This window comes from Heloderma suspectum, chromosome 2 (genome assembly GCF_057233095.1).
Source record: "Heloderma suspectum isolate Gila_16-S chromosome 2, 16-S_ref, whole genome shotgun sequence".
NCBI lineage: Eukaryota > Metazoa > Chordata > Lepidosauria > Squamata > Helodermatidae > Heloderma > Heloderma suspectum.
Genome location: NC_139459.1, coordinates 327,093,095 through 327,120,980, shown reverse-complemented (window position 1 = coordinate 327,120,980; position 27,886 = coordinate 327,093,095). Strand labels below are relative to the sequence as shown.

General features: G+C 43.3%; 1 protein-coding gene across 11 annotated transcripts in view; it reads right to left on the bottom strand.

Annotated features, from left to right (window-relative positions):
* Positions 1–27,886, bottom strand: part of SUCLG2 (succinate-CoA ligase GDP-forming subunit beta) — a 293,645-nt gene that overhangs the window by 109,215 nt on the left and 156,544 nt on the right. For all 11 annotated transcript variants that reach the window (XR_014788568.1, XR_014788569.1, XM_084840442.1 and 8 more), the window contains 4 exons: positions 19,893–20,045; positions 16,986–17,075; positions 10,467–10,563; positions 5,521–5,682 (listed from right to left, as the gene is read on the bottom strand). Coding sequence is in view for 9 of the 11 variants with exons in the window: in XM_084840442.1 (XP_084696568.1) it covers positions 5,521–5,682; positions 10,467–10,563; positions 16,986–17,075; positions 19,893–20,045 (502 nt within the window). In the remaining 2 variants the exon portion in view is untranslated. The remainder of the gene's footprint in view (positions 1–5,520; positions 5,683–10,466; positions 10,564–16,985; positions 17,076–19,892; positions 20,046–27,886) is intronic.

The window sequence follows — 27,886 nt, the reverse complement described above, 5'->3', positions numbered from 1 at the left end:
AACACGTATTTTTTTAAGGATGATTAGGGAGCAGGAGAAGTTATGTGCCTAGGGCTTCACACAAAAGGGGAGGTACTTTCAAATGTCAGCCAGCTTGAATCAAGGAGATAGTGTGAAATGCACTTTAAAACAGACAGCAAAACAGAGCTACTGAAAATAAAGTAATGGTTTCTACATACTTGAGGTACTTCTTAGGTATGCAGAATTTGGAAATTAAAAGAAAAAATAATGTTGAAAATCAAAATAAAATCCAAATGGCCCTGTGAGCTTTCAGGACCTCAACAAAATGGTGAGGTCATAGAAATGCAAAAATATGTCAGTTAGCATCTCATTATCTGGACAGGAGACTTCTAGGTTCACACTGGACATGACAGACACAAATTCCTTTTCTTTGTGGAGGGACAAGACATGTTGCTGCCCAATCACAGCTATGCTAAAATCCTGGCTGTCTTCCTTTTCATTTTAATTTACACAATTAAAATATCAAAAGGAAAAGGCTACATCATCATCATCATCAATCAGAACAAAACAAAATAACCAGCGAGATTTTGAAATGACCTAAATGTAAAATCCTGGGAGAATAAAAGGTATTTGCCTAAAAGAAAGCAATGTTAGAGCTAGGTTAGCCTTCGACTGTCTATTATTCCATAGACAGGACATCATGGCTGAAAGGTCCCTGTCTCGGATTGTCACCAGCTTTACTTATAACTAGGAAGGAACAAGAAGCCTTGAGTGGTGAACTGAAAGTGCAGGCAGGACAGGGGTGGGCAACTTCGGGAGGTTCGGGGTCCATTTTTGTCCCCTGGACACCCTCCTCCACCATGGGCTGTACCTCCCCTCACAGGTGCTGAACAAAGAAATAAATAGCATCGATAGTAGGTATAGAGCACCAAAAGGGTAAAAATGAACTTGTTCGCAAGCTAATTTTGACCCCTTTGGTGCTCCATGGTTACTATGGATGCCATTTTTTTCCTGTTTTTCAAAAAAATTAGTTTGGGGGTAGCTGGGGCCACATGCGTGTTGCACGCACTGGTATAGGAGAAGGCATTCCTTGTTTTCTGCAGGCAGTTCTTACCTCTTCCCTGGGGGAAGAAAAAAATGGTGGGTTCCAAAGGAACCACATCAGTTCATGCATTACTTGTGTGAATAGGGTAAGTGCATTGAAAGGGGCTGCGTGGCCATGAATTTAGTCCTGTCCCAAAGCTGCTGCACAATTGCCTGGGCCCAGAAACATTCTGGGAAATTGAAGATGTTGGCCACAACTGGAGCTTCCCTCCACAGTATGTCTGACTTCTTCTGTAAAAAGCTTTAAAACATGAAATAAAGGTGCTGCCTCCATGCAGTGAAAAGGGTCGGGGGAGAGTGAGGCTGGCTCCCTTTTCTTTCTTTAAAAAAACTTTTTATACGGGGATCATCTGGCTGCCTAGAGCACAGAACCACCTCTACAAAAAGTCTTTTTAAAAGAAGGAAGAGAAAGAGAACAACCCATTTGTTCCCTTGCTACTGTCTGGTGAAGGGGGGTGGGGGGAAGAGGGTGGCCAGGAGAAAGCCAGGGGAGAATGTGTGGAGGTGGAGTGCCCAGAGAGATGAGGGGAAAGTGGAAGGCATCATATCTAGGGCATCTTGCTCCTTCACCCCTAGCAGCGTCATGACTACATAGAACATTGGTGGTAGGGAAGCACATAGTCAAAACTGTGGAATTCGCCACCACAAGATGTAGCAATTAGGGCTGGGCAGGGACCCCCTGACCTGACTTAGAGACTGCTTCGGGGCTTCTGAGGCGGGTCCAGCCCACTTTGAGTCACTTTGGGTCCAATCCACTTTGGGCTCCGAGGTCAAAATGGGATTCGGAAGGCCAAAGCAGTCTCCCCCCGAACCGCCCTGTGTGGGCCCCATGCTCCGTACCTGGACCCTCAGGATGCGCACTGGCAGCTGTCGGCCTCCTCAAGGGAGTCGCCATTTTGGCACCTTCCTCTATTTCCGGAAATTGAATCCTGAGCAAATGGTGGCTGTAAAGCCGCCATGTACCCAACATTACAGTCGTTTACGCCGAAGTGCTTCGGACTGACCTGACCCACTTTGGGTTGCTTGGGGCCAATCCTGACCTGCTTCGGGTGTGGCCTGAAGCAACCCACTTTGGCTAGGAATTTGGTTCCGGAGCCAAAGTAGTGCACAGCACTAGTAGTAATGGCCACCAATTTGGATGTCTTTAAAAGGGGCTTAGACGAATTCATGGAGGAGAAAGCTATATTTGGCTACTAGTCCTGATGGCTATGTGCTACCTCCAGTACCAGAGGCAGTATCCTATGTACACCAGTTGCTGGGGAACATGACTGGGAGGGTGCTACAGCGCTCATGCCCTACAGGTGGGTTTCCCACAGGAAGCTGGTTGGCCACTGATTGTGAACGGAATGCCGTACCAGATAGACCTTGGTCAGATCCAGCATGACTCTTCTTATTCTCTTAGGAAAGCAAAGAAAAAGGTGTTCTGTGAGCCCTGACCAGTGACACAAGGCTCCTCTTCCAGGCTGGCTAGAACCCTGAACAGAAGCACCCCTCTTTAGGCCTCGAGATGCCCTGCAACATTGCATTGCAGGGTCCACTGTTTTTGTATAGATAATGAAATCATCCCTGCAAATGCCAGCAAGAAAATACAAACCAAATCTTTTTGGGGGCTGCATGTGACTTGCAGGCTAAATTATGACCCACTTATAGGATAACCTTAATTGATTAATTACCTACTCACTAAACGCAGCCTTAATTGTTCTGATCATAATGATGTTTTCACATTTGTATGTTCCAGACTTACATATACTTACCCAAGGAACTAAGAACAAAAACATATTGTATAGAAGCAACCCTATATAATGTCTCCTTCAGTTACCAATGATCCCTTAATTCCCTGGGCAGTTTTATCGGCCGTGTCTAATTTCATTCGCCTTGGCATGAAGCTAGCACTCTCTAGTAAAATATTTTTTACCCATTTCTCCTTTTAACTAAATTTCCACTGGTTACTGTTTTGTCAACAATGTTTTAATTTTTATTTTAAAAATTAGCTGGCACCACTGCTGCCTGTCTTGCAAATATGTTAGCTCATCTGGGAGAGACAGAAGAAAATGGTTCAGTACATTGAAATGAAAGCTTCTCTACGAAGTGAGCTTTTTTCTTTTTGGGATAAGATACAATTCTACATGGACTTTGCTTGAAGTGAATAGGAACCTAGCATCCGGATGGGATGCATGAGGCATATAATTTGATGGTGCTACTGGTTTAATGAGCTACAAATCTTTTTTAACGTTAATTCCATTAAGATTAAGACCTCAGCACCAAAGCTACAAATTGGTTCTACCACAATCTCTTTATCTTGCAATTAAGCAGGGAGAGCATAAATCTATGTACTATAAACTGCAAGCGGCAAAAAACTTACATTATTTTCCTACATGGGCTTTTATTTCCTGCGTGGGCTTTGATGAAAAAAAGAAGCGTGAATGAAACAGTGAAGTCGAATATGGACTGATTCAGCACTTTTGCTCATTTTACTTTTACCAGAGAGGGAAAAAACTGACAACTTTTCAAACAATACAAGCTTTGGCCACCAAGATTCCAAACTTACATGGCTATCTTTGCGACGGTAAATCACCAAATATGGGACCAGTGGGTGGCTTGTTTGTTTAATAACAAAGCTGCTGCATGGGGCTCCTAATCTGGGGTTGGATCCAGGATCTGCCTCCTGCGAGAGGAAAGGCTTTGCTTGTGGAAGCAAAAGTCTCTACGCCTGATTTTGGGGGATCCCTCTACCGCACATACCACAGCTTCCCCATGCTGGCTCCAGGTTTTTCAGGGCCCTTGGGTAAGACACCCTCAATGGGCCCCTTCCCTCACTGAGTCTACCTTCTCATGCCATTGTCAGCAGCTGCCGTTCCTTCTCCTCCTTTTTCTCTTCACTTGTGTGCTTGACAGGCAGACAGCCAGTGAGCAAGTAAGCGGTGGCATCTACTGCTCCTCCTACTCGCCACCACCATTGTCTGGGCCATAGGAAGATGCAAGAGAACAAGCAAGTTGAAATGGTGAAGAGAAGGAGCAACTCCAGGGGGCTCTAGTTGGTGGGGTGTGGGCCCTCGGCAGATGCCCAACCATGCCTACCCTTGATGCTGGCCCTGGCTAACCCCATTCAACAGTCACCTGACTCTCTGGGCAGCATTTTTGAGGGAGCTGGGGGGCTGCCATGGGAAGGGATGTCCATTTCCACCAGTGCAGTTGATCCAGCTTAAATCTGGATCCAACCATAATCCTGACCTTTCTCCCCACCGCTATCATCCCGAGAAGTGAGCAGCAGGTTTGGGAGTGGAGTGATTTTGACTGCACAAATTGAATGGAAGGAAACGGTTACACACACAGAGAGACTGTTTTCCTGATCAAATTAACAGTCTTGCCTAGATGCTTTGACTTTAAAAATGATGTGGAAGATTCTGATCATGGATTGCCCGTGTGACATCTGAATGAGCCCTGAGCTGCTCTTAGATCTTGGGGAGAATTCAGGAATGGTCTCCAGCATAGTGTAATGACCTGCTATCAGGTAAAAAAAAGCAGAGGAGCGCCCCACTGCACAGAAGCACGCCAGCACTTCAAGGGCTCTTTGGATCCCGGTCATTGCCTTGCAACGCTTTTTTTTTTTTACAACTTCAGAATATGATTCATGCAGTAAGTGACACAGAAAACATCAATTCTAAATTCAAATGAGAGTTCCATGAAATGCAGTTGTTTAATGTGAGTGAAAGACAATGCCTGGGTTTTGCACCTGGGAGAACGTTGCCTCCCACCCTAGAAAAAGGATGGTGCGAATAAAACATTTAACCTGCTTTGCAATTGCAAAGTTGGTTAGCGTGACATTACTGAAGAGGAGAGGGAAACAGAAAAAAAGGGAAGGAAAAAAACCTGAAGTATGTCCTGTCAAAATAGCCAAGATCTGTTGAGAAGCATATGCTGGATATTCCACCAAATAAGGGAGCACACTAGCCCTGTGTTTGTCAACCTCTACTTGTGGAGGGCAACTGTCTGAAAAAGAAAGCCTCCATGAGTATCCACGGAGGTTCTCCATACCATCTAGAACACTGGAAAATCAGCATTCTGGCATGTGTGAAGAACCTACATGGATACAGGAGGCTCTCTGTTTCAGACAGTTGCCCTCCATGAGCAGAGGGTGACAAGCACAATGAAGGAGAGGGGTAGGGCTGGATTGCTCCCTTTTGTCACGTGTTTGCCCTATTCAGGTTTGGAATGCCTAAATAGGGCTCTAGATGCAGTTCCTTTCCTGAAGAGGTTGATACAGCAGCCTAGCATGTAGACTGCACATCTGGTGATGCACAGGAGCAAGTCTTGGGTTCATGAAAGTGAAGTCATTGCTTTTTCTTTAATTCTTTAATAAATATTTATTGCTTTGAAAAACAAACTGGTTAAGTATTTATTTATTTAGGTGACAATCTCAGAAAGGAAATTGCAGAATAAGATATTTTTGCTTACCAAAACATGCAATATTTCCATCCAGGCCAATGTACTTTAAGTCATAGTGGGCGGCTTCATTTTCTATAGGCTCATTCTCAGATTTGTCATCCATGGCAAATATCTCTTTTTGCCTGAACTCAGCATTGTCATCAAAGTTTATCTTGGCATCAAAGCACACAACTAAATGAAAAGGAAAGAAAAACAATACATTAAATAGTTATTGAGTGATTAGTTCCAAATCTCAAATAAAGTAGAGCTGCATAATTTTCAAGCACCAAACTTTTTAGTACTGAGAGTGCACATTCCTGAACTCTGCGAAATCAATGCAACTTTTTTCCCCTTCCAAATTATACAAAAGCAGGCCTACATGACTTAGAACAGCAGACATCAAAACTCAGTTTGCCATAGGCCTACCAGGAGTCAGAGTCTTAAACTAAGATGTGTCAGTCCTCAAATACCTCCTTGCACCAAAGGCCAGGAAATGGACCTCCCATTCTTCACTCAGAACCATGGCTGTGCCACTGAAAGGGTTCATGAGAAACCTTTCCAATGTCACCACTGAAATGTCATTTCTACAGAAAGTTCACCTTTAACAAGAGCAAAGCTGTGTACAGAATAGCAGGGGGAAAAGCCCACCTGTTAATATTTATAAAACAGTTTTCACCATCAAAAGCAGCACATTGTTACATGCATGAGAGATTATACAAACGAATGTTTCTTTTGAACCAATATCAAAGCAAGCTCCAGCACTGACATTCATGGAGCATGCTTTGCTATTTTTGTTATTGGCATTAAAGCTCTTACAGCTGCTAATTCAACGGCTTGTGCTGTCTGCATGTGTGTTCTCTCTGCATGCATATATGCGTGTGTCTGAGGAGGGGTGGATGGGGAGACTGCGGAAGGATGCTATGGTAATCTAGGATAAGCCTTGAATTATTTAATCAAGAACTGTGAAAAGCCATACAGAGGGATCCACACTTCCTGTCCTTGAGCTCTAAGAACATAAGCAGAGCCCTGCTAGATCAAAGCAAAGGCCTATGTGTTCTCACGGTGCCCAACCAGTTGCCTATGGAAAGCCCAAAAGCAGGATGTGAGTACTATAGCACCCTCCTGATGTTCTTCCCCAATGGCCTGTATTCAGAGACATGTAGCACGTCACCATCATGGCTAGTACCTCTAGACTGTTCCTGCTGCTAGCCTATTTCAGATGAAATTCTTAAATTTCACCCACAGTTATTTATACATTTATTGAACACTGCCTAGTTGTTTTTCTTATAAAATCATATTGTCTCTTGCTACTCTAGTGCAGCAGAGACAGACACTCAAATCCAGGGTGGGAGTCTACAAAAGGAAAGAGGCTTCCACACATACGTAGATGTACCACACACACAAGCTCTCCTTGTGATGACCATGTGCTTTTGTCAATTATTAAAAGCTTACTTTTTATCCTGGCTTTCCCCAACCATTAACGTGCCTAACCTGTTGTGCTTTGATAATGATGTATTGTTTTATAATGTGCTGTGAATCACTTCGAGATTTTTAAAATGGGGGGGGTATACAAATATTCTAAAATAAATAAAGAAGCAGGCTTTTGCCTGCTCGCATATTGGGGGAAAGTGTGGAGGGGGTCGTGAGTGCGCATGTAAGCCCCACTCCCAACGTCCCTGCACTTCTGCTTGCCAGTTAGACCTTTAAGCGTTGAGTGTGAAAGTGTCAGGTTTCACGATCCCCTGAGTGCACACGCTCAGGCAATCTGACACCGGACACCCAAATCAGTGAGATTTCTTTATTGCAGGAAATTGCACAGCAAAAGCTTAATGTTTCCACTCTTCAGAAATCATATAGCTGATGGTCAGTAGCTATAGGATCTATGTAATTCCAGAACAGTCCAAAGCCACTACCATGACAGAGATCCTCATCAGCGTGGTTTCCCCGCTGTCATCTCCACAGTTCTGAACACAAGGGAAGGGACTCTGGATTCCTGGCGTACCTAACCCAGGCAATCCTTATACAGGGTTCCAAACCCCAGACAAAGAAGGGGAATGATTCCTGGAATGACCCTTCAGGCAATCAAGGGATAAATTCTTGAAAGGCCTAAACAAAACCACACCGATAGAGGGTCCAGCTTTGAATTTTTGTTGATAACTCCAGGCTACATGGTCAAGGACTATCAAGATAAACCCAGACACGTAGGGAATTCCGTGCCACTGCTTTCACACTGCTAACTCCACACTGCATTCAGCCAGGCAGAGGAAGTTCCAAAAGTCATAGATCAAACCCAGCCTGCCAGTACACTGGGCTGACAACAAACGAAGTCTATGAAAAGTCTCTGGATTGGCAGCAGGATCTTGGGAGTACAACCCATCACAACAATCTACTAGATCAGCTTCCATCGAAAGAAATGGAAAATATGCAAGAGTACAAGGCTGAAGTTTCACTTGGAGTCACACACTGGTAAAGTCAATGGGGCTTATTGCAATTAACTAGTGACAGCAATCCACTCTTAATTTGTATGCAGCTGGTATATCTCAACACACTTAGAATCCAACTGTAAGGCATGACATGATCATTCAGAAATAATATTTCCTTCTTAATTTTGTAATCTATCCAAAATGCCATAGGGATCTTATGGGAAAGGAAGTGAGGGGGGAAAGCTGCTCCCGTACAGAGGCAACATTCGTAAATGTTGATCATTAATCACCCCCCTCCCCCAAGCATTGAATTTACTTTGAGTAGTATACATTATAGCCATAAAACAAACACACACTTGATCATGGCTGTAATTCAGTCTCTGAATTATTGTCATGTGTTACAGTAAATGAATTATTTTTATATAGCAATACTTTGCTATATTTTATTTTTGTATCAAACGGAATATATTCTTAAGGCAAAGGGAAATGTGTCTTGCCTGTACCACCGAAGATCTGTGGCTTTTAAGAGAATCATTAAGTAACCAGAGAATATCACTCTAAAGCCCAAAACATTCTATTTAGTTCGCGAATGTAGCCAGTTGTTTACTGGATTTATTTACTAGATAAAACATTTCTGAACAAGATTATGGTATTTGCTCACAACTGTGCAGGCTACAACTGACCACAAGTTTCTCCACTTTGAGAAATAAAACAACAAAAAATTGTATGTTAAATCAATGAGGCCATTAAGGGTTGGTGTTTTTTTTCTCATTTATTTAGAAGCATTTTTCATGCACTTCAGATTTATTTACATCTTTCTACTTATACCTTTTGACACCCCCCCCCCCCCCGAGGCCTGCAAATGGGCTCATCTTACTTAAATCCTATTCATTTTCCTGGCTAGAAGTATTTCAACAGCCATAATACCACGCTTATCGGAAGAACAGGTCACATTCTACACATCCTTATACACGCAAACCTGACTCAACAATCTTGATGTCATTCTCACCAAACACAACTTACTATTTGAACCTCATTCTAGTCCACCTCTCTCTTCAGATTTGGAGATTTGGAGATTTCTATTATTATTTAATAAGAAAGGAAGTTTGAACAGTACACTACTAAAACATGTTTGTATATAGACTCTCACCCACCGTTGGGCATTTCTAATTACAAAAATGAAAGACAGGAATCCTCAACATGATACATTGTGTCTGTGTGTGTGTGTGTGTGTGTGTGAGAGAGAGAGAGAGAGAGAGAGAGAGAGAGGAAAGAAGGTGGGAAAGATGATGGAAACATGGACTGGAAAGGAGATATTTGGCTACTTGAAAGGTAGAAGCAACTAAGTGCTGGAAACTGTCCTGGTTTCAATGAGAAGGATAGTATACAAATGTCATCCATCCATCCAAACATGCACACAGCAAGAAAATAGTATCTTGTTGAGAAACTAAATGCCCATCAACTCAATGCAACAAATGACTTCCCCTATGCAAGCCTGGTGCAGATCTGAAGCAGGCACCCAATTATGATTACAAAGGCAATCCTGTTGAAACTAGAGCTGTGCGCAAATGGCCTCTCGAAATTCTCCACCATATTTGTGGGCAGAGAAATCTGGGAGACAATTTCATCAAATTTCTCCAGGGAGAGGAGAAATCCTCAACTGTTTCTCACAGGTAGGGCTCCCCATGGGCAGGGCTTGTAGCACACCTTCTTTCTTTTTTGGTAAGGTTTTTTTGTGCTGCAACAGCATCGACTGTATTGGCAGGCTGGCCCCAATTTTCATCCACTGCAATGCACGTGGGGGCAGTGTTGTGTTCACCTACAGGGAAGTTAGTGCTCTACCAAAATCTGTCCTCCAATTTCCTGAAAATTTTCTTCCCCCATGAAAGGGTCTTCCATTGTTCTGCCTCATTTACAATGTTTTATAATTCCTTTTTGTGGTGTTTTTGAGCATATCTAATCACATCTAGCCTCTCGGTCTGCCTGCACGTCCTGATCTGAAAAGCCCTATGGGAAGAAATACCTCATGACGGTTTAAACTGGATTTTAATTGAAATGTAGGAAGCCAAGGAGGCTACAGGCTACCAGAGAGATCATTGTACAATCAAAAACAATTGTGCTCACTATTTAGCCACCTCCTAAGTTAGGTAAGCCCAAGAAACCCAAACCCAACCCATGAGAACTTCTCTGAACTTTCTTCATCGCTGCATTTCTTTTCGAAAGCAATTTCTCATCTATCAAATTGAGTGAGAATGGTCGAAAAAAAATGTGGGAGAACTTTTTGGCACAACAGTAGTTTAATCCATCAATAATACACCATAGTAAAAGCAAACCATGGAAGCGGGGGGATTTTGCCTGGGGCAAGGCAAAAATGAGGGGAAGGTTGTGCCCATGGCACACTCCCCAACTCTTAACCATGATTAGGAGATTGGGAATGTTGTGTTCGCACTAGGCTGTAGTATCAAACACCCATGCTCAAGTAAATTCATCTAGAAATCCTTGCTTGTCTGTTAGATCAATATCTTTTTCTTCCTTTTCTTTTTTCTTGCATACCTTGTCCTTCTGGTGTTTCACCAAAGGGATTCACTTCAACTTGAGTGGCATCAATTTTCAGGAAAAGATTGTACAGCTTCTTAATTTGATCTGCAGCCTAAAGTAGAAAATGTGATGCATAATTACACAGAAGGAAAAGGGGGGAGGGAGAGAAAATTATCCTAAATTAAAATACTAGAGAAGTTTGTCTTTCCTGCATCAATGAAACAACAGCTAAGATAGGTTAAAACGTTAACATTCCTCTATTAAATGGAAGTGCTCTATGTTGCCTTTAAATAAGTGGCTGATCTCTTAGCCAAATATCCATATATATATATATATATATATATATATATATATTTCAAAACATTGTCAAACATTGCATAAAGGCTCACTCTTCACAGTGCACTAAATAGAGCTTTGCATTAGGAAAGAGCAGCATCATTAATTCAAACAAACTTAATTTAAGCACAATGAACCAAGTTTGAGAGTTCATAATGAATACATAATGCTGATATTGAAGTTAAAGTGATTACCTTAATGAGACTAAATTCAGAAACTGTGAAGCAATATGCAACTGACAAATGCAGATTAGTTGTTGAATTTGTTTGGAAAATACATAAACCCACCCTTCCTACATCAAAATATGACTTTCTCTGTAGAAACAACTGTTGAAAAATTGGATTATTTGCCTCAAAACCCAGCTCTTATTCATTTTGCTTTAAGTATTGTTGATGCATGACCCTGAGTAAACTTTCTTAAACAACTGCTGTGTATTTATTAACCTGATTTGTTTTTTTTAAAGAAGGAAGATCTACTGACAACAACTTTGCTCAAACCTCCAGATGTTTTAACTTCCCAGCAGTTTCATGTAGTCATTAAATAGAATGGGGGACAAGTTTGAGCATTGAAGCAACCCAAAGGCCAACGGCTATGGAGGGAAACTCAAGTCCCCCATTACCATCTTCTGAACCCTTCCCTCTAGACAGGACCAGAACCACTGTAACACTGAGCCCTAAGTCCCAAACCAGAGATGGTCCAGAAGGATACCATGGTCAATGGTATTGAAAGTCGCTGAAGAGGTCCAAGAGAATCAACAGGGTTGTACTCCCCATCATAAGTCATTCACTAAGGTGACCAAGGCAGTTTCTGTCCAACACCCAGTCTGGGTTTAGATTAGAATGGATCAAAATAATCAGCATCCTCCAAGAGTATCTGGAGTTGATGAGCCATCAACCACTTTAGGATCTTGCTTAAGAATGGTACATTGGAGACTGGATGATAATTTTCCAAAGTCATAGGTGAAATAACTTTTTTCAGAAGTGATTTCACCCCTGCCTCTTTTAAAACAATGGGACAATCCCATCCCTTAATGAGATCCCGAATAATAATGAGATCCCTAAAAATCACCACTTCTGATAACCGCATGGTCAACACGGGACTTGCAAATTTCACAAGTCACAATGGGCAAGGATCCAAAGAGGAGGTAGTTGTTTTCAGCTCTCCATGCAGCTTGTCCACGTCCTCAGGCCATACAGGCTGAAATGTATCCATAATAGGGCCAGATGGTCACTGTCTACATCCATTTCTGACTGCATCAAAACTGTGGCATCCAAGTTGGTATGGATATGAGTGATTTTGCCAGCGAATTGGCGAATTGGTCACAACAGGCCTTCCGAGGGTTCCACATGTTGACCTACGGGACCTGCTCTAAGCAGGTCCTTAACCACCTGAAAAAGCCCCACTGGAGAACATGATGCAGATGCAATAAGCTTTTTTGGCTGCCATCAACAGCACAAAATAGGAACTCAGGTAGGCCCAAGCTGTGTTCTATCATATTCATTGCGAGTCTTCTGCCATCTGCACTCTAGCTGCTGGCTTTGACATGTCATTGTTCTCAGCCAAGGAGCCAAGATTGGTTGGTTAAAGACATTTGAGAGTGATCATATCCACAGCCTGAGTGAACTCCAAAATGCCAGGAGTTAACTAGGGCTTGCTTTGTCAGGCTGGCCAAATCTGCAGGAACTTTTTATTTCAATGCTGTGATTTGTTTAGCCTTTTAGATCCCCCTTCCTCCCTTACATAAAGTACAACTCACTCTCTGTTCAATGAGTTACATTACAGGTAATTCGGCTGTTCGCCTCCGAATTCCATTCTCAAATTCAGTCCTTTACTATGGTAAATTGTTTCCCCCTCCTTTCAATCTATTCAAAGGGAGGATTGTTGGTTGTGTGAGCTCATCATATCCTGATATTTTCAGTTATTTTCACTGGAGCTACTCCAATGATTCTGAAACTTCCAACTTTCAGGAAATCCTTTCTTCTGTGGCTTGTCTGCTCAGGAACTCCTATGTGTTCTAGAAGATTCTGGGGCATGTTTTAGGGTGTGGAGTCTGTATTATTTCCTCTTTGTGACCTGAGGGTATTTTTTAGAGCACAACACACAATTTCCTGTAGCTGTGCATTGGAGGGAAAATGGGACTGATGAGCAAGCTGTCATTGGAGAAAACATGTCTACTATTACTTAATCATTGTGAAACCCTCTTATCTCAATCCCAAAGTCCTCAGCGCCTACTGCACTGCCTAAATACATGCAACTGCATTCATGCAATTTTTTTCTCCTGTTACCCTTGTCTCTTCTCTTGTCTCCTTCCCTGTCAAAATCTACACTGGAAACTCCTTGGGGCAGGGACCTGTCGTTTTCCTTACATTATTCTGAAAAGTCCCAGAATAACATAGCATAAAAACCAGTGAGTTATTCAATAATCATTTTAAAAAATCAAAATGAAGTTTCCACACTAACCAGTTGGAATGATGTAGCCTTCAGCTCAACAGTGCTTGCAGAAAATATTAATTTTAATCTTCTTCCCCATTTTTACTCTCACTGAGCCAAGTGGATGTTATTCCACATCTCCTGGGGGCAGACGGCGGACAGGGGATGTACAGAAGCATAAGGGACCCTCTGCCACAGATGACTGAAATAACTGATCTGTACTTTGGCACACTCTGTCTTGGCTTTCTAGCACTGAAGCACTCTGAAGGGGCCGGAGTAGCACTGGATCTCTGAGCATTAGTTAGATTGCTTTAAGCACTTATTTATAACTAGACACATGCAAATAAGGCAACCAGGTGCAAAGAAGGACCTGGTTGCTATATCTAAACATGTTTGTAATGCTTTGTAACTCACACAAAATGTGCCCAGATTCAAAGGAAGGGGGAAGAAAAGCTGCAGCTGCTAAAATGTCTTATTTCTGCACAACTGTTAAAAGTACAAATCATCTTCTACGCAGGCTTACCTGGAAGCAGCACTGAATGGCTGAAGGTGACCGTAGGAGGCGCAAGTAACAATATCCACAGCTGAAGTAGGGTTGGCACAACTGGCAACTGCCAGGGCCCACTGCTGAGACCTGTCCATTACAGCCATCTGTCAGGGATGCTTCGACTTAGATTCCTGCACTGAGCATGGAGTTGGACTCGATGGTCTTATAGGCCCCTTCCAACCCTACTGTCAGGGTGGACACTGAGCCCATAGAATCCCAGAGTAGTTCTGATTCTGAGGCAGAGCAGCCGCTCCTGGGAGAGGAGCGCGCTCATCCTTCCCAGGGCCAACAGCTGGCACAGATTCCTCCCACCAGCATTCCTGGCATAGATAGCAGTCCCGGGAGTGAGAGAGTTGCTGGATGCGCGACGCCGACACAGGGAGCGGCGCCAAATGGAGGGCGCGAAAAGGAGACGTAGTGCCCGGTTGGCGCGCAAACAACAGTTGCGCCCAGAGGATCCAAGGGAAAAGGGGAGGGACTCTCCCTAGCCCATAAGTTCAGGGTCTGCCAGTGATTCTCCTTCAAACGGGGACCAACTGTTCCAACTTAGGGCATAGGTACTCTGCTGCTTATAGCTAGTTGCTAACAGTAGAGTTGTTAAGTTGTAAAAGAGGAATAAAGCTTTGAAAAGAATCGCTTTGTCTGTGTCTGGACTTGGCTACTGGATTAGACTGAAAGAGGCCGCCAAGGAGCCTTTGACACCTACTATCCTATGATTCTATGAATATTTTTTCCAGCCCACTGCTCTGAGCAGCACTATGTGGCTGAGACTAGCTGCCATTTTAATTTCCCACAATGCCCCAGAGCAACACTATGTAAGCAGCATTGTGGGAAACTATAATGGCAGCTAGACTCAGCCACATGGTGCTGCTCAGAGCAGTGGGCTGGAAAAAAATATATTAATGGACAGGTGTCAGCAGTGGGCCCTGGCAGTTGCCAGTTGAGCCAACCTTGCTTCAGCTGTGGATATTGTTACTTGCGCCTACTACAGTTGCCTTCCCCGACTTAGTGCCCTCCAGATGTGTTGGACTGAAATTTCCACCATTCCTAGCCATCATCGCCTTTGGCATGGTGGGAGTTGCAGCCCAACACATCTGGAACACACCAGGTTGGGGAAGGCTGTACAACAGTTTAAGTCATTCCAATGGGATTTATGGCTCCCACGGACATATGCAGTTTTATGCACTTACAAATGTGCACAGAACAGCTGTCAAGGTTTTCCACAATGGATTGCTAATTCTAATCTGAATTAGCAATTCCACTTTACAAGTGGGATAAAAAACCAATGATGGGCATTTGAATAAACAAATACCCCATCGGCACACATGAAACCAAATGAAATAGCTACTAGGAAGTCCAGAGAATTTCTCCACATTAATGCTTGAAAAGAATGTAGATAATAATGCATTATTTTAATATACATGTAAGCAGCCCCTCCCTGCCACACACACAAACGAGTAAATTATCAAGCAGCATCAAAAATAATCAGAAGGGCTCCACAGCATGTTAGACATCAGAATTTTATTGTAGTACTAGAATTCTTCTGGTGTCTACCTATTGGGGAATATAAATGATTATGATAAGACCAAATTAAACAGACCTTTGATTGTACTGATGTAGCCATTATGTTTCTACGCTCCAGTAAATCACACTGCAAAGGTTATAGCACATGGGAAGAAATGTATTAGCTGTTGTTTAGTTAAGCAGTTCATGCATTGTGCTAATAATGAAGTGCTAGAACATGCAAAGCTAGAAAGATTTAATAATAATTCTCTCTCATTAAAGATACTGCTAAATCTTCAAATGGGTGTTAATAATCTTAATGATTATGCATTTGTTAATTGCACAGTTGGGATAGAAATTAATTAGAAGTGGTGTATTAAAAATTCAAAGGTTTTACAAAAGTGGCATTTTGATGATATAGGAAATTCTGTGCAAAAACAATTTATCATCTGTCTCTTCCCAGAGCAGTAACAGGAAGATCAAGCTAGTTGCAAAATGAATCCGCATGACACAGTGGCTCGCAATTTCTTGTTCTAGTTTGGAACTCTGAGGATAAATCTTAAGAGGAGCAAAATGTCTCCTGAGAATCTACATTTTGTGCACACAGATGTGTGTGTGGTTTTTTGTTTTTTTTCCTTCTTTAAATCAAGCTGCAAACTTTTACTTTTCATTGCAAATCTTTTAAAAGCAGAAGAATTCCAAGAGAACTGTGTTAGCTGGTAGGAGCAGAAAGGTTAACACTGCAATCCAGAGCAATTGAATTCAGTAGGTGTTTTTACATTGACTTCAACTTTACAAAATCCATTTCCTCGGGGTGGGGGGAGAGTAACATTTTGGATAGCATCCAGCAAAGAACAAGGTGCTACTTGTTCATATAACATCAGAAAATCCCAGTCATTATGAAGTTATGCATTATCCCTGTGTATTCTGCACACAGCCCCATAGGTACCTCTTGCTTTCCAAAGCCAAGAAGGTGGGAAAGTGTAATTCCTTGGCATCATGTCCTATCCGGATGTGCCTTTTCCCACTTCCCTAGCAAGCGCTCGTTATGTTGTGCAAGCATTGGTTTGTGCTAGGTGCAGCTAGGGACGTGGGGATTTTGTGAAATCCATTCTGTATGCATTTCGCGGATTGTTAGGTGCCTTCTGTTCCATCATTCGCTCACTGGAGTAATTGGATTTTTTCCCAATTTCCCGAATTTGCACAAATGTACATTTGTGAAAATGCACAAATCCCCCCAAATGAACCTATAGGGGAAATGTGCATTTTTGGCCAGTGCTTGTTTGTTTGTTTGTTTATTTTTCTATGACTGAATCTGCATGAAATCCAGAAAGTAAAACAAAAACAAAAACAGACAAGTCCACGGGATCCATGCAACTTGGGAAAAGCTGGTCCGCCGCGGAATCCACAGGTCAGATTAATAGAAATCCGAACTCATTTGATTCCATTGCAGATTTCTCTGACATCCCTGTTTTTCAGATTTCCAGCATTAGTTTTGAAATATCTGCCATAACCCCTAAAAGCTAAAGACAGCCTAAGACAGTAGTCTTTGTGACGGTAGAAATTCTGATGATACCAAGGCCACCAAGGCCACAACCCTCCCACCCTCTCCCCAACGGGTCATGCAAGAAAACGCTTCTGCAACACCAGAGAGAGATTTCATGGAATGGCCTCCTGATATCGGAATGCCATTAAGGTCTTGCTCCTATGGAAATTACCTGTTGTTGCAGAGGCCCCTTGAATCCTAAGTTTCCTGACAGCCGTAGTGCTTGAGTGTCCTTCACACCTTCAAAAATATCTATTTCCTCCTGTTACAATAAAGTTCATAAACAGAAGGAGAATATTCAGTTTGAAAACAGATGCATAACTTCAAAAGTAAAAAAGAAATGCTTAATATATATTTGCACATTAGTAATTAAAAGATGGCAAGTTGCCAAAATGCTGAGATTGAGGCTATAGCAGCTGCCTATAGGGTATGTTATAATTACCACACCATACATGGAAACGAGTCCCTCCAAAAACCGTGTAATTCTTCAGGGTGGCATGCTGACAAGACAATCTGACACCAGTTTTCACTTTTAATTACTATACAGATGGCGTTGATGAATACTTAGTCTGTTAATTTTTATGACTAGTTTTGGCAAGGAACCAAAGCAGTGGTGTCAATGCCCAGTAATATGTCTCTCGATGTGTGTATATTCCAAATGTGCACTAATCTATCTTTCTTTTTCGGAATTATGCATATGTGTAGTTAGCTCACCAAAGGTATAGACTCCTCGGTGTTAAGTTGCATTACTGTCTCATTATAAATACTTTAATACAGTATGCATTATTAGAAGGTCATAATACAATAAAGCACTCCCTGTACAGTGGTATGAAATAATAGCTAGGTCTAAACTGGAAAAACAGTAATCGTTTAACCATGAGTAAACTATTTGTATCGCTCAAGGACTGGGACATATTCACTTGCTGTATGAGTAGAGCAGGGGTGTTCAACCTCAGGCCTGTGGAGCCAATCTAGCCCTCCAGATGGCTACGCCCCCTGCCCCTGCTTGCTGTTCATTCGGTGATTTCCCTGCTTTTGCAGTTTTCCCCTCATTCTAAAATCTTGAAATGCCTCTCCTAAGGCTTATGTACTGGCAGTAAGAACTTCAACCTACAACGTGCTGGTGTTCGGGGCCCTTTTGCCTTTGGCTTGATGCACCAGTGGAACGCAGCCCTTGGGAGCTTCTCTGAAACTGAATTTGGCTGAAAGTGGTTCAAGCTCCTCTTTTGTAGGGGCTAATTTATAGATCAATAGAATCAGGTGATACAGGTATTGCTGCATCATGCCACTTCAGACTGCATGTCTGAATGCTCCCCCATGAAACCACTTTTCTGAACATAGAAATTGGGCCTCTTGATCAGGTACAGACTGGAATATTGCAAACCCCGCTTGCAGCATAAAGTGGTACAGTCTAAGAAAAGCTTTGTCACTGATTCAGCAGATTATATAAATTGCCCCATATATGTTAGAGGCAGGTTGCTTAGGCTCCAATCTTATACTCTTGTACCTGAGAGTAAGCCCCATTAAAGACAATGGTACTTACTTCTGAGGGTGCTTTCAGAGAGAGGATTCCTAGAACTACCAGTCAAAAAACATTCTGCAGCTATTCCATCTTTTCCTCCTTAACATATGCTTTTGATGGAAAGAAAGATAAAAGATGGAAGAGGCGGTGGGAAAACATGGGAGGGTTACAAATGGAAGACATCATCTTGATCCCACATACAATTCGGTGAATGAGGCAGGGCAACTGCATGACAAAAGCCTAATCTGAAAGGACCTTGAGTTGACACATCTAGCACTGCACTGTAAGAAAGTAAAGTAGCTTAAAATGACCAAGTTACTATAAAATGTAGAGAAATTATGAGAAGGCTTTTTGCAACTGTTACCAGCACAATCCTCAGTTATGCCCCTCTTTGTATTCTGTCCATGTACTCAGTATATACTTGGACTAGAACAGTACGTTGAAAGTAGTTAACTTACATTCCACAGTCAAGATAAGTGTGAGTGAATATATGTAGCACTAAGTCAGACAAGAGGTCTATCTAGACCAGGTGCCCTCTACTCCGAGGGGCGACAACTCTGCTATGTGTGGATCCTTTGAACAGGAGATGTCAGGGCTTGAACCTGGGACTTTCTCCATGCAAACTACATCCTTTAGTCCTAAGCAATGGCCACTCCAATTTGACTGGGGGTCAAAACTTTAAATGTGTGCCTAGCACTATGTCTTCTTCTCATTGATCTGGTTTGCACATTAGAACAAATCATAGTTTAATTAACTAACTATGGTTGTAGAATCATGGGTTGCCTTTATGTGTGAACCTAGAACTATGGGTTAACTATGGGTTGTTAACCACGAAAAACCCACAAAGAAAACCCTTGATTTGTTGTTGGGTTATGAACTGCAGGTTGTTTAAACCATGGGTTGTCATTATATGTGACTCCAGAATTGTGGTTTGTTCATGGTTTGTTTCACAGGCTATAGAGGCAGCAGGCAAGAGTGGTCAAAAAAGCCAGCCTCTTTATATGTCAGTACTGCAGTGCTGCAAAGGCAGTTGGGATATAGGGAGGGAGCCGGCAAAGGAGGAGGGAAACAAACAACTCAGGGACTGAGAAAACAAACCATGGCTTGTTCAATTGTCTATCAGGCAAATCCTGGGCATGGCAACAAACCATGATTTAAAAAAAAAACCCAACATGGGTTAGTGTTACTTGCGAACCAGGTGATTTTTACTCTAGAGCAGGCGCAGGTCTTCCCGACTCCAATCTTAAAAGATCCGTACCGCACCCCATGCTTGGGAGCTGATCCAGACAGAGTCCCCCACAACTGCTCTAGAGTAAAAATGAAAAGTATGGCTGTTAGACACACATTTAAAGAAAAGTATGTTTTAGCCTTGGACGTGTACCTGAACACATAAGTTGTTGTATAAGCAAAACATTTGGAAAATGAATAGCCCATTTCATATATGACAACAGGCCCTGTGTCTGTAGCACCCCGCCCCCCTCATTCAAATGCCCTTTGGCAACATGCCAATGCACATATGTCTGTATGTGAAGTTAGTCAGCAAGTTTTGAAATTTACCTTGAAGATAAGCTCCGGGCTTTTAGCAGCCACTTCTTCTATATCGACCCCACCTTGTGGGCTGCCAATCAGAACAGGTCCGTTGCAAGCTCGATCCATCAATATTGCAAAATAGGTTTCCCTGGAAATGTTTAGTGCTTCTGCCACCATAACCTGCAAAGTACCACTTGGCAATGTATTATTAGCAAACCTTGGCAAGCAATATCCAACAGAGACAGTGTTTTATGGGCTGTGTTAGAAATACAGGCCTCTAAGTGAGGAAGTGACCATTATTCACAGAGAACATACTGTACTGTAATAAATGTGCACTGAAGTTCAACTCGCATTCTTGAATCCTGCATTGATTTCTCTCATCAGGAAAGAAATCAATGTTTTCATTAGGACATAGGTATCCTACGGTTCCTTTCCATTTCATTTCCCTTGAGATTAGGGAAATCACCCCAAATGCAGACTGAAGTGTATGCTGTAGGGAAGAACATAAGAACATAAGAACAGCCATTCTGGATCACGCCAAGGGTCCATCTAGTCCAGCATTCTGTCCACACAGCGGCCAACCAGCTGTGAACCCACAAGCAGAACATGAGTGCATCAGCACCCTCCCACCGATGATCCCCAGCAACTGGCGTACATAGGCTCACTGCCTCTGGTTCTGGAGGTAGCATATAGCTATCCAGACTAGTAGCCATTGATAGCCTTTTCCTCCAGGAATTTTTCCAAACCTCTTTTTAAAGCCATCCAAATTGGTGGCCATCACTACATCTTGTGGTAGCAAATTCCATAGTTTAATGATGCACTGTATGAAGAAGTACTTCCTTTTATCTGTCCCGAATCTCCCACCAATCAGCTTCATGGGATGACCCCAGGTTCTACTATTTTGAGAGAAACGGATCACTGCCTTGCTGTGGCAAAGGGGCTTGCATAACTCAGTGAAGCCATAAGCTATGCCGTGCAGGGCCACCCAAGACGGACAGGTCATGGCAGAGAGTTCTGACAAAATGTGGTCCACTGGAGAAGGAAATGGCAACCCACTCCAGTATTCTTGCCAAGAAAACCCCATGGAACGTATCACAAGGCTAAAAGAGATGATGCCGGAAGATGAGCACCTCAGGTCGGAAGGTGTCCAATATTCTACTGGGGAAGAGCAGAGGGTATTTCCAAGTAGCGCCAGAAAGAGTGAAGCGGCTGGGCCAAAGCTGAAAGGACACTCAGCTGTGGATGTGTCTGCTGGTGAAAAGAAAATCTGATGCTGTAAAGAACAATATTGTTTAGGAACCTGGAATGTTAGATCAATGAATCAAGGTAAGCTGGAGGTGGTCAAACATGAGATGGCAAGATTGAACATCGACAGCTTGGGAATCAGCGAACTAAAATGGACAGGCATGGGCGAATTTAATTCAGGTGACCATCATATCTACTATTGTGGCCAAGAATCCCTTAGAAGAAATGGAGTAGCACTCATAGTCAACAAAAGGGTGGGAAAAGCAGTACTGGGGTACAATCTTAAAAATGATAGAATGATCTCAGTACGAATCCAAGGCAAACCATTCAACATCACAGTAATTCAAGTCTATGCCCCAACCACTGAGGCCGAAGAAGCTGAGGTTGATGGGTTCTATGAAGACCTACAACACCTTTAGAACTAACACCAAAAAAAGATGTCCTCTTCATCATAGGGGATTGGAACGCTAAAGTAGGAAGTCAAGAAATAACCGGGATAACAGGCAAGCATGGCCTTGGTGTACCAAATGAAGCAGGACAAAGGCTAATAGAGTTTTGCCAAGAGAACACGCTGATCATAGCAAACACTCTTTTTCAACAGCACAAGAGACGACTCTACACATGGACATCACCAGAGAGTCAATATCGAAATCAGATTGATTATGTCCTTTGCAGCCAAAGATGGAGAAGCTCTATACAGTCAGTAAAAACAAGACCTGGAGCTGACTGTGGCTCAGATCATGAGCTGCTTCTTGCAAGATTTCGGCTTAAATTGAAGAACATAGGGAAAACCACTAAACCATTCAGGTATGACCTAAATCATATCCCTTATGAATATACAGTGGAGGTGAGGAATAGATTTCAGGGATTAGACCTGATAGACAGAGTGCCTGAGGAACTCTGGACGGAGGTCCGTAACATTGTTCAGGAGGCAGCAACTCAATCCATCCCAAAGAAAAAGAAATGCAATAAAGCAAAGTGGCTGTCTGATGAGGCTTTACAAGTAGCTGAGGAAAGAAGGGAAGCGAAAAGCAAGGGAGAAAGGGGAAGATATATCCAACTGAATGCAGAGCTCCAGAGAATAGCAAGGAGAGACAAGAAGGCCTTCTTAAATGAACAATGCAAGGAAATCGAGGAAAACAACAGAATGGGAAAGACTAGAGATCTCTTCAAGAAAATTGGAGATCTCAAGGGAACATTTTGTGCAAAGACGGGCATGATAAAGGACAAAGAAGGCAGGGACCTCACAGAAGCAGATGAGATTAAGAAGAGGTGGAAAGAATACACAGAAGAACGATACAGGAAAGATCTTAATGTCCTTGATAGCCATGATAGTAATGTCCTTGATAGCCATGATAGTGCAGTCACTGAACTTGAGCCGGACATCCTCGAGAGTGAAGTCAAGTGGGCCTTAGGAAGCATTAGTAACAACAAAGCTAGCGGAGATGACAGTATTCCAGCTGAGCTATTTAAAATCCTAAAAGATGATGCTGTTAAAGTGCTGCATTCAATATGCCAACAAATTTGGAACACTCAGCAATGGCCGCAAGACTGGAAAAGGTCAGTTTACATTCCAATTCCAAAGAAGGGCAACGCCAAAGAGTGTTCAAACTACCGCACAATTGCGCTCATTTCACATGCCAGCAAGGTGATGCTCAAAATCCTGCAAGCTAGGCTTCAGCGGTATGTGAACCGAGAACTACCGGAAGTACAAGCTGGGTTTCGAAGAGGCAGAGGAACTAGAGATCAAATCGCCAACATTCGCTGCATCATAGAGAAAGCAAGAGAATTCCAGAAAAACGTCTATTTCTGCTTCATTGACTACGCTAAAGCCTTTGATTGTGTGGATCACAACAAACTGTGGCAAATTCTGAAAGACATGGGAGTACCAGACCACCTTACCTGTCTCCTGAGAAACCTGTACGAGGGTCAAGAAGCAACACTAAGAACCAGACATGGAACAACCGAGTGGTTCAAAATTGGGAAAGGAGTACGACAAGGCTGCATATTGTCACTCTGCTTATTTAACTTATATGCAGAGTACATCATGAGAAATGCCGGGTTGGATGAATCAGAGGTCGGAATTAAGATTTCTGGGAGAATTATCAACAACCTCCGATATGCAGACGATACCACCCTAATGGCAGAAAGTGAAGAGGATCTAAAGAGCCTCTTGTTGAGGGTGAAAGAGGAGAGTGCAAAAGTTGGTTTGAAACTCAACATTAAAAAAACTAAGATCATGGCATCTGGCCCCATCACTTCCTGGCATATAGAAGGGGAAGAAATGGAAGCAGTGACAGATTTTACTTTCTTGGGCTCCAAGATCACCGCAGACGGTGACTGTAGCCATGAAATTAAAAGACGCTTGCTCCTTGGGAGGAAAGCTATGGCAAACCTAGACAGCATAGTAAGAAGCAGAGACATCACCTTGCCGACAAAGGTCCGTCTAATCAAAGCTATGGTTTTCCCAGTAGTAATGTATGGCTGTGAGAGCTGGACTATAAGGAAGGCTGAGCGCCGAAGAATTGATGCTTTCGAACTGTGGTGCTGGAGAAGACTCTTACGAGTCCCCTGGACTGCAAGGAGGTCAAATCAGTCAATCCTAAAGGAAATCAACCCTGAGTGCTCATTGGAAGGACAGATACTGAAGCTCAAATATTTTGGCCACCTAATGCGAAGAGAAAACTCTCTGGAAAAGACCCTGATGCTGGGAAAGACTGAAGGCAAAAGGAGAAGGGGACGGCAGAGGATGAGATGGCTAGATAGCATCACCAATGCAATGAATATGAACATGAGCACACTCCGGGAGAGTGCGCAGGACAGGAAGGCCTGGCGTGCTATGGTCCATGGGGTCACGAAGAGTCGGACACAACTGAACGACTGAACAACAACAACTATAAGCTAAGGATGCACATTTTCACAAGGTATTTGATATGAAGGCACCAACAATATACTTACCTTAGTCTTATTAGTAATTCTTTACAAAAAAAGGAATAAACATAAGACTTTCTCCACAGCTGAGAAGGATGGAGAATTATTAATTAATTAATTAAATTTCTTAATCGCCCATCTGGCCAGTCACCCGGCCACTCTGGCCGATGTACAATGGTACAATTTAACAGTAAAATTATACATTAAAACATTATTTAAAAATACCCTAACCCACCCCAAATGCCTGCCTGAATAACCAAGTTTTCAGTGCATGGCGGAAGCTCATTAAAGAGGGGGCATGACGGAGTTCCCTAGGGAGGGAGTTCCACAGAGTGGGAGCCACCACAGAGAAGGCCCTTTCCCTCGTCCTCACCAGCCTAGCTGTCCTGGCTGATGGGACAGAGAGAAGGCCATCTGAGACTGATCTTGTTAAGCGGCCTATCTGGTGCTGCTGGAGGCGCTCCTCGAGATAGGCTGGGCCAGAACTGCACAGGGTTTTAAAGGTCAAAACCAACACCTTGAATTTGGCCCAGAAAACAACTGGTAGCCAGTGCAACTCCTTCAGTACCAGAGTGATGTGATCACGCCGGAGGCTGCCTTTAATCAGGTGAGCCGCCGCGTTCTGCACCATCTGCAGCTTCTGAACTGTCTTCAAGGATAACCCCACGTAGAGCGTGTTATAGTGGTCCAGACAAGAGGAGACCAGGGCATGTACTACCGATGGGAGCAGATGGTCAGGAAGGTAGGGCGCAGCCGCCATATCAGATGGAGTTGGTACAACGCTGTCTGGCTCACAGCTGACACCTGATCTTCCATGGACAGCTGAGAGTCTAAAATGACCCCAGGCTGTGGACCTGGTCTTTCAAAGGTAGCCGTACCCTATTCAACACCAGGTCAACATCCCCCAACCTACCCTTGTCTCCCACCAGAAGTACCTCGGTCTTGTCAGGGTTCAGCTTCAGCTTGTTCCTCCCCATCCAGCTACTCACCTTCTCCAGACATTTAGACAGGGATTCCATGGCCAACCCTGGTGAAGATTTGAATGAGAGGTAGAGCTGCGTGTCATCCGCATATTGATGACACTGCACCCCAAAGCTCCTGCTGATAGACCCCAGTGGCTTCACATAGATGTTAAATAGCATCAGGGAGAGGATGGAACCCTGTGGTACCACACATGAGTGGCCACGGGTCCAACACCTCCTCTCCCAGTGCTACCCTCTGGTACCTGCAGGAGAGGAAGGACCAGAACCACTGTAATATGATGTCTCTAATGCCCATCCTCTCCAGGCGGTCCAGGAGGATACCATGGTCAACGGTATCAAAAGTCGATGAGAGGTCGAGGAGAACAAGGAAGGAGCATCCAACCCTATCCAAAGCCCTCCTCATATCATCCACCAAGGCGACCAAGGCCATTTCTGTCCCATGCCCAGGCCTGAAGCCCGACTGAAATGGATCTAGATAATCAGCTTCTTCCAAGTGTGCCTTCAACTGGCATCATCACCACCCGCTCAATGATCTTGCCCCAAAACGGAAGATTCGAGACTGGGCGAAAGTTGTTCAAAACTTGGGGATCCAAGGAGGGCTTCTTTAAGAGTGGTCTTATCACTGCCTTGAGGGCTGATGGCATCACTCCCTCCTCAAGGGAGGCGTTCACCACCACCCTGATCCCCTCACCCAATCTCTCTCTGCAGCTCATAATAAGCCAAGATGGGCAAGGATCAAGTAAGCAGGTGGTCGGCCTTACAGATGAAAGCACCTTGTCCACTTCATCAGAAGGAATAAGGTGGAACCAATTAATTCCTTTTGCAACTTATTCTTCCGCTAAGGCAGCTTTTCCCAATCTGGTAACCTCAAGATGTTATGGTCTACAAAACTCCCCTCAGCCCCAGCCAGCATGGCCAATGGTCATAGATGATGGGAGTTATAGTCCAAAACACTGGAGGGCACCAGGTTGGGGAAGACTGCTCTAATGACCTGAGGGCCACCTGTGTGAGGTAGGTCAGGCTGAGAAACAGAGTTGGCCTAGCAAGTGTGGCTCAGTCACTTGACCCGATTCATATAAAAAATGTATTCCACAATATATAATACTGTTGTAATTGTGATTACTTGATCATACTATTTGCACTTATTTTGGCACATCACAAAAAATCAGTTTGAAATGCTGCAAAGGTCAATCATTCCGGCAGCACATGAAGCAAAAATGTCATAAGGCTCAGGCATAGTTGCAAGTTACGTCTGATCTCAGTACCTCAGAATGGAGCCATCCAGAAAAAAGAACATGACATCTCAATGGAATACCAATATGAATAATAATTTAGTCCCAACACCTCACAATTACAACTTAAAATCTTCTCTAGGAGGTTCTCAAAACATGAGATTGCTCTCCGTAACCAACCTTCTAATAAACAAACTGCATTAACTAATGAACACATATCCTGTATGTACATAGGTTCACTGAAAAAAAATCAAACTATCTTGAATTTAATACAGATATGGCTTTTTAACAGAAAAAGAAAGCAATTTTCTAGCCTGGAGACAAAGCCTTGAATATTGGCTGCACTCGATGAACACCAAATGGAGCTTTCCGCAAAGATTCCTGGGCTTCAACCCAAGACTGCTATGCATGTTGTGTGTGTCTCATTCCTTCCATCCAGACTTCATTCCCCTTTGCTGCTTCCTTCCTTTCCTTCACCCCCTCCAACAACCCAAGACCATTACCAAAAACAGTTCTTGAAATCTGAGCAAATGATATAAATAGGGGACATCCTAATTTGCATCAGTTAGTCAGGTGCAGTTTTGAGATCCTTTGAATAGAATTTAGTTTGTTTGTTTTAATGGTTTATAGATGATACTGATTCTCTCTTGTGTTATTTGTTAATGTCCATCTGTGGCCATACAGGGCTGTGGTGGGCTTCTTCGCTACACAATACTGTTTTGAGTATCACTATCCTGGGACTTGCCAGGTGGAGCCAAGTGCTAATCAATATTTTTGGACTAGCCCCTCTTACTTTAAGGTTACAAATAATTAGCCACGACCTGGTCTTCTTATATAGAGAAAGGAATGGCTGTTATTAATTAATATTTATTGCCCTGGGACTGGAGAGCAGAAAGGAAGCAGATTCTGGGTTCTGCCATCAGCCAGGGGACCTACGGCCAAAGGGAGGCTAAACCTGTTGGTTACCAGGAATAACATCAAGCTAAGCAGGAGACCAACCTGGCCCATCCATTGGCCAGAGAAGGGACAACTGAAGGGAGCCAGAATGAACACTCATCTCCAAATAACAGTGGCCCCGTGACTGTAGAAGTAAGGCCATCCGTTGGCCTTTGGAACAAGAGCCTCATACAAGCAGGGATGCCAACACAGAGCTCACCACCTTGTTCTGGCCTTGGAAAACGAATCTCCCTGCTCATCCCTTTCTATCCACTCCCTCTTGTTTGTGTGTCTTGTCATTTTAGTTTGTAAGCACAGCAGGGCCTGTTTCTCCCTCCCTCTTTTTTGTCTATTGCTTTGGGAGACAATAATTGTGTGAAAAGTGGGATACAAATGTGGTGAATAAATAAAACAAACAGTACTATTATTTCTAATGCATCAGTAATATAGCTTGGTGCTTTATAGGACAACAACAATACAACAGGTCCCTGCCTGGAAGGTGCGTACAGTGTGTTTACGTTCACCTTTGAGTGTGATTTTTAAATCACCAAAAATGCCACAAGGACCTTGGCCAAAGCTGAAAGAAGGCTGACATTTCCAAGGGGCTACTCATCAGCAGATTGGGAAAAGGCGCAGATGCAGCAATGGCTCTGGGCCTTCAGAAGACTGCGTATTTTTTGTCCTACAGTGATCC